General features: G+C 45.4%; 1 protein-coding gene across 4 annotated transcripts in view; it reads left to right on the top strand.

The window, feature by feature from the left end:
• MAP3K5 (mitogen-activated protein kinase kinase kinase 5) overlaps nt 1-12,459 on the top strand; it is a 205,864-nt gene that overhangs the window by 173,505 nt on the left and 19,900 nt on the right. For 3 of the 4 annotated variants that reach the window (XM_042987196.1, XM_042987199.1, XM_042987200.1), the window contains 4 exons: nt 2-22; nt 4,038-4,218; nt 4,311-4,479; nt 10,751-10,936. In XM_042987196.1, the coding sequence (XP_042843130.1) occupies nt 2-22; nt 4,038-4,218; nt 4,311-4,479; nt 10,751-10,936 (557 nt within the window). The remainder of the gene's footprint in view (nt 1; nt 23-4,037; nt 4,219-4,310; nt 4,480-10,750; nt 10,937-12,459) is intronic. The other variant, XM_042987198.1, reaches the window with a different exon arrangement.

The raw sequence follows: 12,459 nt of genomic DNA, 5'->3' as shown, positions 1-12,459 counted from the left end.
GCCCTCTCAGCTGGATCAAATGGTGAGTTCGTTTTTATATTTTGCCCACCGAGCCAAAACTTGGTGCATCGTGCGATATAAGCTCTAGATTTCCCATTAAAAAGCCTCATCCTCTGCTTTTTGCCTCCATGTGAGGCTCCTGGGTAGCAAGGATATGTGCAGCTGAAGCCTGGCTGGGCCATTCCTTCAGAAACCCCTCTTCTCCCCCAGAAAGCAAAAACAGATGTGCTAACCTAATTAACAGCTAAAATCCCGCTTGGGATTGTTCTTAGGTGTGACCGAGAACTTCATGACTCCTGTTAATTAAAACTATAAACTATAACCTGGCCTAGTTCTCCTAAATGAACACAGCTGCAGGACTCTTCCTTCCCCAGGTGTTTTTATAGGTCATACACTGTTTCTGTCCAGAGGATAAGCCACGGCTTTCCTGGAGGGGCCCCCACCTCCAATGGCTGTACTCGGCTTCCCCTCAAAAGGGGGATGGGAGGGTGGTGATGAGGAGGGTCTCCTTCACCCTTAGGGAGACATGACTTGTCCAATCCCGGACTGCTCTCCCTTTGCCACACATAGACCCAGAGAATTAAGTAAGTCATTTTAACCTAATACGCACTTACTGTGCATTCACTGTGTGCCCAAGAAATGTGCTAGGCCCTGAATATATAAGGATGACAAAAGCATAGTTCCTGACTTTAAGGAGCTGTTATTCTTAGAGGGAAGATGCACAAGGAATAAATCAACAACGCTGTAGTGTAATTTAGTTAGTACAGAGAGGGTTGTAAAGGGGGACAGAGTGATTGACATCAGTCTGTGCAAGTGGTTCCAAGGAAGACTTTCTAGTGAGGCAACCCCCGATGAATAAGGATGAACTTGAGTTTAACAGGTGGCTGGGGAGTGGGGAGCCAGATGAGGTCAGTCCTAGCCTGAGTTAATGCAGTGTGTGTGAAACCCCACGGTGTGAAGGGAGCAGGACGTGGCTCAGAACTGCTGGTACTTAAAATACATGGGGAAGAGAAGAAGCTGGAGGTAGTAAAGCAGGGTCATATCCCAAAGGGCTCCACGTGAGAATTAGCAAAGAGGAGTGGAGAACCGGGGAAAGACTGTAATCTGGAACTAAAACCACAGGGTCTATAATTCTATGATAATAGAAATGTCCTATGTCTACACTGCCTGATCGTTAGCCAGTACCAGTGATGTTAGCTTTAAGAGCTTGATGTCTAATAGCAATGAAGACCGTGCTCCCAAGCCTTGAGTCCATATTTGGCCAAGCTAGCCGCTGTTTTGTCCATTCTGCAATCTATTCCTGTAAATACGAAGTGAAACAAAGCACACGAGAGATCTCAACAGCTCCCAGAAATGTCTCTCGAAAGCAGTCCTGTGTTTGGGGCCCCCGACAAACCTTTCTCTTCTTAGACAACCTTACTGTTACCAGCAAGTAAGAGGTTACTCTTTTGCTTTCTGCTGTAGCAGCACTTCCTAAAATATAGTCCATGAAATGCTGGGTCCATGAGCTGTTCCAGAAAAATGGGAATTCCATGGTCAAGTAAATTTGGGAAATAGCACATGTGAGCACTTTCCCCTGCCATGTATTTTCAGTGTACCAATTTGCACGTCTCTATACATTGAAATAAGGAATTGTGGTGTTAAATTGGTAAACTCAGAGCAGCTCTTCTTAGCTTCATCTCAGTTCCTACCTTCTAGTAATTCAGCAGTGTAACAAATTCAGTGACAGCAGGTGGGTCAACCAATTCATCCTTGAGAGATTTTCTAGTTGCTGATCAGTGAGATGGTTTCCCCAGAGATGAACTATCCCCGGAAGCTGTATACTTCTCTTCTTCCTCTCTACAGCTGGAACCAAAGCCAGGTACCTCTCTAACACCTGCTTTCTTCACCTGAGCTACAAGGGGACTAGAATAATAGAATGCCCCTGCGTGGCATTTTTTATATAATCAAGGGGTAGGACATGTCCTACCTGCAAGATTCTGTGATTAAGGAAGCTCCTGGATACGGCTGGAAAACCCTCTTCCTAAGACTCAGCAGCTTGGAAGAGCTTCCCAGTGATAGGGCAATACATTTTCAGAGAAATGTCACTTTCTGCTATGTAATGGGATTTTTTTTTTCATCTTCTGAATCATCACTAATTGTGTCATTAGGTAAATCAAGCTCTTCGCTATACAGTGTTACCACCTGTTGAATATTTGCTTGTGAAAAGTATTTTTTATCACATGTATTTTTCTGATTATAAAGATAATACATGTTTATTGAAGAAGGTTTTAAAATTTTGGAAAAATGAAAGGAAATCACAATCACCCCAAATCACATCTTGTGGAAATAACTACCATTAATAATATGCATTCTTTGGTATATTTTCTTACAGTTATATATATAACAGAATAAAACACACACAAACACACACACACACACACACACACACACATACATGGAATCATAAGGGATAGAGTCTGGTAATAGTTGGGGGAAGGGAAGGAAGAAAAGAAAGAAAAGGTCTGTCTGGCTTTCCTATATTTGTAAATCAGATGAGTGCTTCTCAAACACGTCCATCTGTCTGATCAGTGTCATGGCCTACCGCCCCCCCCACTCCTTGCTGCGAATCATTATTGATTTGCAGTCACAGCAGACAGAGTCGAGAGGCCACTTGACCACTTGCTGACTGACCATCCCATGTCTTTGATACTGGGGCAGTTGTTGATTCAGCCCAGCCCAAGATGAATTAGGTAAAAAAGGGATTCTAGGCAACAGTGGATTTCCTTTTTTATAATTTTATATCTGCCTTCTTTAGTAAGGCCTTTTGTAGTATTGGGACACTTGTTAGGGAAAGATGATTCTAGCAAAAATTACTTTCTTCAAAATCAATATTTGATGATATGTTGGCAATTCCTACTGTGCCAGGTCAGTCTCCTCCAAAATAAAAGCTCATGTCCACTATGGACTCACAGTACCTGAGAACTGGGAAAGACCTAGGAGATCACATAGTCTAATGGTTTCCACAATTCGTGTTTGGCAAAGAACCCTTTTTCATATGCATCCTTAAACAGAACCCTGATGTATAAGACTGATAGAGCACATCTGTTTTGGGCAAAACAGGTTTGGAACTTGTGTTCTAGAATCACAGAATCCTACTCACTCAACCCAACTAAGGCAGCCCCGAGATGCTAAGGTGGACCCTTAAGCCTGTGAGGAACATGGTTTAAAAAATAGGAATCTGGAGGTACCTGGGTGTTCCGTCAGTTGAGCATCTGACTTTGGCTCAGGTCACGATCTTGCAGTTCATGAGTTTGAGCCCCACATAGGGCTGGCTGCCGTCAGCCTGTCAGTGCAGAACTCACTTCAGATCCTCTGTCCCCCTCTCTCTGCCTTGCCCCTGCTTATGCTCTCCCGCCCCCCAAAAAAATTAAATAACAAATATGAATCTGGTCCTTTATTTATAGACATGAGGACTGAGACCCATAAATTGCCTTCCTAATGTCTGGCAGGTGTCAATAGAAATGAGGAGATTGGAACCCAGGACCTCTGGGTCTGGTGCTTCTTCTACTTTTTCACAGCCCTGACGTATTCCTTTCAGGGCCTGGGAGACCTTGACCTTGCCCACCCTCCCAACCCCCGCAGGGATTGGACATGGAGCACGGGGAGAAATTAGGATCCATGACCGTCCTCTTAGGTAGCATAATTTTACTAGTCATTGCAATGCCACACTTGACAATGAATATTGCTCTCTTTTGGTGCATGTGTAGTATGTGTAAATTTTTTTTCAATGTTTATTTACTTTTGAGAGAGAGAGAGACAGAGACCGAGTGCAAGTGGGGGAGGAGCGGAGAGACAGGGAGACACAGAATCCGAAGCGGGCTCCAGGCTCCGAGCTGTCAGCACAGAGCCCAGCCTGACGCGGGGCTCGAACTCACGGACCATGAGATCATGCCCTGGGCTGAAGTTGGACGCTTACCCAACTGAGCCACCCAGGTGCCCCTGGCATGCATACATTTCTAAAAGCATGAATGAGCGTTTCCCCCTCTCGTGATAAGCAGAGTATCTTAGAAGCATATCCTTGCCTGTGCCCGTCTTGGTGGAGGACACCAGCAGCAGCAGCGAATACGGCTCGGTTTCTCCGGACACGGAGTTGAAGGTGGATCCCTTCTCTTTCAAGACGAGAGCCAAATCCTGTGGAGAGCGAGACGTAAAAGGAATACGGACACTCTTTCTGGGGTAAAGACCGGACTGACTTTGGGTGAAAGAACTACGTCATGTGTCATTTTATAAAGGACACCGTGATTTATGCTGCATTAAATTCTTAACAGCATTCCAGACGAAAATTTCGAAGACCACAGCGCTCCACCTTCCCCTGAAGAGAAAGATTCTGGATTCTTTATGCTGAGGAAGGACAGTGAGAGACGGGCCACTCTTCACAGGATCCTGACCGAAGACCAAGACAAAGTTGTGAGGAACTTAATGGAATCTTTGGCTCAGGTAACACCTCTCATGGATACTTGGTTTTCCAGACTTTGCATACTTTCACTGTGTCATCACCCCTCAGAACTGTCACAGGCCATGTGGAGACAGGAAGGAACTGTAGGGCTCTTGAGGATGAAACCTGCCTCCCCCAGACAGGAAAAAAAGCAAATCTCCGATGTAGAAACCACATTAAAAAAATTTTTTTTAATTTATTTTTGAGAGAGAAAAAGAGAGGGCAAGAGAGGGAGAGACGGAATCTGAAGCAGGCTCCAGGCTCTGAGCTGTCAGCACAGAGCCTGACTCTGGGCTTGAACTCACAAACCGTGAGATCATGACCTGAGCCGAAGTCGGACGCGTAACCGACAGAGCCACCCAGGTGCCCCTAGAAACCACACTTCTGAACATAACTATTTGTAAGTCACAAGCACACTTTCCGTGTTGGTCAGGTTCCAACGAGCTATAAGCCACTGTGACCCTTCGTTCATTTGTTTATGAATTCAATCTGTTTATCAATTCAGTTATCAATTCAACATGCATTGAGCCACATGACTTGATAATTCGGACAGTGGCACAGGGCTCCCTGCCAGTCTCCTCTGAGCATTTAGGAAAATACTGCAAGCACGAGGGCCCCCCTGCTTGTGGGGCAATATTCAGATGGACAGAGGGTGACTGGCAATAATGAGTAAATTATGTAGTGTGTCAGAAGGCCACATATGCAATGAAAAAACAAAGCCGCTCAAACCCTTATTTCCTCTTGTATTCGTTTGCTGGGGCTGCCTTAACAGAATACCACAGACTGAGTAGCTTCAACAGCAAATTTGCTTCTCACACTTCTGAAGACTGAAAGTCTAAGAGCAGGGTGTTGGCAGGTTTGGTGTCTCCTGAGGCCTTTTCCCGTGGCTTAAAGTGGCACCTTCTCACCATGTCCTCCCCCAGCCTTCTATCCCTGTGCACCCTGGGGGGGTGTCTCTTCCTCCCCTTGTAAGAACACTAGCCCTATTGGATTAGGGCCCCACTGATAGGATCTCAGGTAACCTTAATTACCTCCTAGAGACCCTCTCTCCACATACAGTCACATGGGAGGTTAGGGCTTCTACGTATCAATTAGGGCCAGTGGTGGGGCGGGGGACAGTTCAGTCCCCAATACCTGGGAAAATATATTCCCTGGGATTCTGCATATCTGTAGATATGAGGAAGAATCCCCTCCCCAAATTTGCCCCAGTAGAAGCAGGGTGTCCCCCAGCTCCAAGCCTCTGGTGATGCCTCCTGTGTTTGGAGCAGAAGCTCAGGTCTCTTGAGGGTATAAGCCTCCACAGACATGCTCGGTCGCAGACATGACACTTGGTGTTTTCTTTTAGTTGCATGGGCATCAGGGACATGTCTCCCTGCTCTGGTGCTGGTGGCCACCATCTGTCTCTCCTGCGCATACCTTCTTCCCTGCCTTCTGTCTTGGGAAAACAGCTGCAAAAAGGGTGTAGCTGGAGGAGTCACGTCAAGTTTGTCTCTCAGGCCAACGGTCTATCTGGTCTCAGCTTGTCCTGGGATATAAATGGAGCAACACTCTCTTCCTTGGCTCTTGTCTTTGTCTTGAGAACCCCACTAAGTTCCTCTGCTGATTCCGTCACCTTAGCAATTGTCTAATGCCCACCTCTTTTGATCCCGTAAGAAGGGACAAAGGCCACATGTGTGCCAGCAGGGTCTCTGGGTACAAGACCTGAAATGAACACCATCTGCACTTTCTGGGAAAACCCTGCTTGGGTCCTAAAGGAAAGCTGTATCGAGCAGTTATTCTGAGGCCCAGAAAGGAGGGGCTGTTGTCTGGGGGGGCAGCTGAGGCTCTGGGCTGGGGGTAGAGTGTGTACCCGGGACTCTGCACAGGAATGGTGGGGGGTGTGGAGGAGACGGGAGCAGTCTTGAACCTGTAGCTTTCTCTCTTGCCTTTCCTTCTGCTCACTCTGGTCATTCAAGGACGGGGGAACCAAATTTAAAAAATTTTTAAGTTCATTTATTTCGAGAGAAAGAGAGAGAGAGAGAGAGAGTGAGTGTGGGGGAGGGACAGAGAGAGAGGGAGACAGAGAATCCCAAGCAGGCGCCACGCTCTCAGAGCAGAGCCCGACACAGGGCTCTCTATCTCATGAGCCTCGAGATCATGACCTGAGCCAAAATCAAGAGTCAGACACTTAACCAACTGAGCCACCCAAGGTGCCCCGGAAGGGGAACCAGATTCAGATGAAAGGTGCATCTGGGCAGCAATTGGAAGTCGTTCATTCATTCAGCAAATACGTATTAACCTTCTACTGAATGACAATCACTCGTCTGTGTGCTGTAGATACTACAGTGAACAAAACTGTAAGAAAATGTACCCCATTGCAGCTGACATTCTAGTGGGGGAAGAAAAAACAAAAAAATTAGTAAAGATATAGTAGTAGTAGCAATGTATACAGCCACACATACAGTTATAATATATAGTATGAATAGTAAACCTATAGTAATAATATATTCCGTGTGGCGTAATGAGAGCAAACATTTTGCATGAGCCAAGTATTGTTCTTAGTATTTCATGTGTATTCACTCATTTAATCCCCATGGCAATAGTGCTATAGTGATAGTTCTGTTAGCATCCTCGTTTTGAGAAGCGGACACAGAGGCACAGAGTTGTTGAGTAATTTGCCCAGGCCACACAGCCCTAAGCAACGGAGTCAGGATTTAGACCCCCACAGTCTGGCTCCAGGGTCCGTGCTCTTAACCACCACACCGTTCTCCTCCCTGGGTGACAGCTCCCACACGGCAACCAGTGCTGGTAGAAACATAAAGCAGGGGAGGGATTGGCGCTTTCGGTGGGGAAGGAAAGGAAATCACCGTTAGCCGCTGTGAAGACTTCTCCGCATGGTGGCCACTAATGCAAGGTGCCTGTCGGAGGTCAGAAACATGGGGAATGCGGGCATTGCCCAGATCTCATCATCACCCCAAAGGATGTGCTCCTCCAGCGCAGAAAGTGTCTGCTTGTTTGGGGATTTTGAAGGTCCACCAGGCAGGACTGCCGTGACCATTGTCAGGGTCCCAGCTCTCAGCACAGAGCCTGGCAGGAGACTTCACTTCCATGACTGTGCTGAAAGTCTTAAATTTCGCCGTTGGTTAATCCTGTTTAATTGTCTGTGACTTCCTGTTTTTTTCATGCACACTTGAATGTTTTCCATAGAAGGAGAAAGAAAAATACTCTTAAAAGCAACCATCAGAGGGCATGTGCTGGTGCACCCGCCTGAAGGCACCGGTGAGAAACTGTGGGTCAGAATCACATGCTAAATCCCGAATCATCCAGCGATAGCAAGGGTCCTTCTGAATGTATCGCTAAGGATGCTGTGACGTCACATGCTGGCCTAGAGGTAGAGCAGGTCCCAATCTAGGCTTACTGCCGGCTCTTCCAGCTGATGGGGGCAGAAGAATGCAATTATTAGGAGCCTGGGCTCAGCCTCAGCTTGCCTCTGCTTGACGCCAGGCCCCACCGCTTCCAGGCTGTGTGATTTAACAACTCCGAGGCTGAATTTCCTAATCTATACGACAGAGGAACGCTGGTATCTACCTCACGGAGTTTCTATAGGGAATAACTAAGACCATGAGCAATTGAGATAATAATAGAGAGTGTGTCACACATGTTAACTATTATTATTGCTGCTGTGACCATTATCAAGCAGGCTAATCCTAGTTGTCTCATCTCTTTCAGTTTTTTCTACAACCAGATGGAAATAATTATTTTCATTGCCTTAAATATCTCTAGATGCATCTTTACATGTAAGCCTGCCCTTTTGTAACAAGACCAAGCATGGAGATGTTGGTCAGGTCCCCAAACCAGCCCACAAAAGCCCTTTCAACCTGTAACATCCTTCTGAAGCTCACTCATCATTTTGAGAAGGTTTAAAGGATAAAGACTAGAGAGCGCCTCTGCGGAAGAGTCTGGATGGTACCGAGTGCTAGGAAAGGCACACCTGTCAGATGGCACCTTCTGACGCTGAATCAGGCTCCCTGGTACCCGAGATGCTCATTTGTGTAGGCATGCTGATGAGTGCACATGAACACAGGAGTTAGAACAGAAATACCGATTATGTAAGTGGATGAAATACCCCAGACAGAAAACACTTGCCAGAGTCGACAGCGTTCCTCTGTAGGACAGTGGCACACACGTCCAAAAGACCGGAAGCAACATGTTTTTCTGTTGTGAAAACAAAGCTAATGTCAGGAAAATGTTTGCTGTTTCATCTGCTGGCAAACATGTATCTGACTTGTCACTAAGATAAGCTTCCAACTTCTGAATAACTCACATTTTTCTTCTTGAACATATTTTCATGTTATTATGATATTGCCTGTGAATCTTTACTTTGGGTGTAATTTAGTTGGCGGTAAGAAAAGAAACAAAGTTTGTAATTGTTCCCAGTCTGGTTTTAATTCCCTTAATGACAGCTTTCAAGCTTTTCAATATAATCTTTTCTCAGGAAAACATAAACATGAGAGAGAGCTCCCCAAATGAAAATATACTGAGAGAAAGAACTTGCTGGTACATTTATTTAATTTTAATAGAATCCTAGAAATTGTAATTTTCACAGCCCAGTTGAGGAATTTAACTTTTATGGTGTAGTAATAAAATGTGCACTAGGAGATAGAAATGAATATAATAAAAATCTCGTTTCTTGAAGTTAAATGAGGATAAGTAACACCCTGCTATCTTTCCTTTAAAGAAACAAGGTTCCTTACACAAGGTAGAAAAATTCACCTTGGCAGAAGGAATGTGTTTAATTATCGTATTATATTTTTAATATGTAAAAATAGTGTCCATTGGTTCATTCTTACAACTAATGGCCTCGTTGGTGGGTAAGCAATTATTTCAAGCGTGGAGTTTGAAGTCGGCAGCCCCCCCTTTTTAAAAAAATTTTTTTTGTTTATTTTTGAGAGAGAGAGAGAGGGAGAGAGAGAGAGAGAGAGAATGAGCACGGGGAAGGGGCAGAGACAGAGGGAGACACAGAATCCAAAGCAGGCTCCAGGCTGTCAGCTCAGAGTCTGGCATGGGACTCGAACTCACAAACTGCAAGATCATGACCTGAGCTTAACTGACTGAGCCACCCAGGCACCCTTGAAGTGAGCCCCTTGCGGTTGAAAGGAATTGACACACTTCAAGGGCAGTTGCAGTTCTGGGGGCACATTGCAGGTTGCCTCACGTACCAGTGAAGGAGGGGGGCATCTTCAGGTATTCCAGCGATGGTGCCTAGCCCAACCTCACAGAGACTGAAACTAGTGAGTGATTCTGAGGGCCTTCACTTGCCAGGAGTTTGTCCGTCCTTTCTTAGGTTTGGCTGCTCTTGGCCCTCATGGTGTGCCATTTCTATTTCTGCGCATTCCCTTCTCCTCTCCACGTAGATTGTCATTCTCAATGCTATTGCCTCTCCTTCCTTCCTTATAACTAGATGTACTCCTGCTATTTAAAAAAAAATGTTTTAAGTTTATTATTTTTTAAAGAAAGAAAGAGAACTAGCTGGGGAGGTGGAGAGAGAGGGGAGTACAGAGGATCCCAAGCAGGCCCCATGGTGACAGCAGAGAGCCCCATGTGGGGCTTGAACTCGTGAACCATGAGATCATGACAGCCTAAATCAAGAGTCGGTTGCTGGGGTGCTGGGTGGCTCAGTCAGTTGAGCGTCCGACTTCAGTTCAGGTCATGATCTCGCGGTTCGTGAGTTCGGGCCCCGCGTTGGGCTCTGTGCTGACAGCTCAGAGCCTGGAGCCTGCTTCAGATTCTGTGTCTCCCTCTCCCTCTGCCCCTCCACCACTCATTCTCTGCCACTCTCTCAAAAATAAATAAACGTTAAAAAAAAAAAAAGTGGGATGCTTAACCAACTCAGCCACCCAGGTGCCCCTCATGCTGCTATTTTAGGACTTATTTCTCTAGACTGACTTTGAGCTTAAGATCCTATGGCTCATTGTCTGATATCTCTTTAGCCCCCATTAAAATTTCTGAGCAAGAATTTTATTGCCTCAGCCTGTCCCTGTTCGGGCAAAGCTCTCTACATCTGACTAAATCATACCTATTCACCAATGTATGGGGTAGGTACCCTTCCTCCCAAAGTCTGATTATTCTTGGGGTGGTGGGTGGGGGTGGGGGAGGAGCATCGAGTTCAAATCTGGTCTTTTTCCCTTAGCTGGGGGCACTTTGAAGCCCAGTTCCCATCAAGGGCTGTGAGAATGGCAGGCTCATGACTAATGTGTCCCACACAGATCAACTGACAGGTTAATTTATTCACAGGGGACTGAAGAACCTAAACTAAAATGGGAACACATCACAACCCTCATTGCAAGCCTCAGAGAATTTGTGAGATCCACGGACCGAAAAATCATAGCCACCACACTGTCTAAGCTGAAGCTAGAACTTGACTTTGACAGCCATGGCATCAGTCAAGTTCAGGTGGTACTCTTCGGTTTTCAAGATGCCGTAAGTATGACATTTTGCTGCTGTCTTCCCACAAACGGCCAACAAAAATCAGCAAAATAAGATAAGACATAAGTTCTGTTATATTTTCTTTCTTTAAGAATGTTGATGAATGTCTTTTTCGATGATTAAGCGTGAGCTGGTTGCCTCTCCGTGAGCTGCTAAACAGCAGATTCGTTGTTGTATGCGTTTGCATCTCCCAAAGTTAGATACACGTGATATTGAACACCGTGGGAAATAGCAAAACTAACAGACAGCTCCCGTGGCTGAACTGTGTGCTTCTGAAATCACGTAGCCAGTCACTATTTGTTCTTTTGACTTTAGCCACACAGCCCACTGTAGTGGTTCACTTTCTAATTCTGTATGTGGACTGCCATCTAGTGGTCGTTGAGAAAAATGCAATGGTACAGATGGGGATGATCACTGTTAAGTAAAACCAATACTTTTCTTTTTCTTTTTTTCACTTTTTCTCTGGTTTCCATGCACGACACTTTAAACATGTTTGTTTAAAACATATTAATTCGTCACTAAATGAAAATCAATCCACATGATCTAATGAGAGATTGCTGAAGGCTCTGCCCTCTCAAATGGAGTTGCTCTGCAACACCAACTAGAAGCCCGTCTTTCAAAACCCTGATTCAACACACAACATGCTATTCCTGAATAAGACTTATCTGTGGAACTCTGTGGCAAGAAAGCTTGAAGTGACTCCTAGAAGGTCTTCACAGGGTGAGGGAGACTGAAATAAGAGAGTTCCTGATGGCGCCTCTGGTATAAATATAGAAGCACTTTGCATAATTGTATTTAAGTCCCCCAAATTAACTCACTCCTAATGTGTTTATTTCTCCTACATAGATGCCTTGACAATTGTTTTTGGTGCACCAAATGATCTCTCATTTAAAACCAAATTATAATCCTTCAATGGCCACTGGTGTTCTCTGAAACTCTGTGTAAGCTTCTTGGTCTTTGTGCTGTCCTGTGGACGGGAACAGCACTCCTGACTCAACTGAGATCCTGGGTAATGAAAGCAACTGGCAAAGCCCATCACTAATAATTAAATGCTAAAGGCACACTTCACTGCAACTAGGGAAACCTAACCATCTGCAAACAGAATGAAAGAATTTACTGATTTTGCACTTGCCCACACATTTGACTTCCAGCCTACAGGCTGGGAAACAAATTGGCCAGTAGAATTCAGATTGAGAGTGGATTTGTTGTAATCATGGGCCTCGGGCCCGGGTCTTACACACACACACACACACACACACACACACACCCCTGCTCTTGCTCAATCACTGTCCAGGATGGGAATGAACCCCAATAATGTGCCCTGTTTGATGAAGAGCTATGAGGAGCGGGTCATAGTTCTAGAGGATCCCCTTCCATCTTCTGTGTGGGACTCTTGAGAGAAATGTTCCAGTTACCTAATGCTATGCTCCGCACTAGTCATAGAAGCAGGCAAAGTCTTTAAGAAATGAAGGTACCAGAACAAACTCATTCGGAAAGGATTTCCTAGAACAAGTGCG

The sequence above is a fragment of the Panthera tigris genome, chromosome B2, assembly GCF_018350195.1.
Source record: "Panthera tigris isolate Pti1 chromosome B2, P.tigris_Pti1_mat1.1, whole genome shotgun sequence".
NCBI classification, from domain to species: Eukaryota; Metazoa; Chordata; class Mammalia; order Carnivora; family Felidae; genus Panthera; species Panthera tigris.
The sequence above is the reverse complement of the archived record's forward strand: the minus strand, read 5'-3'. Positions and strand labels throughout refer to the sequence as shown.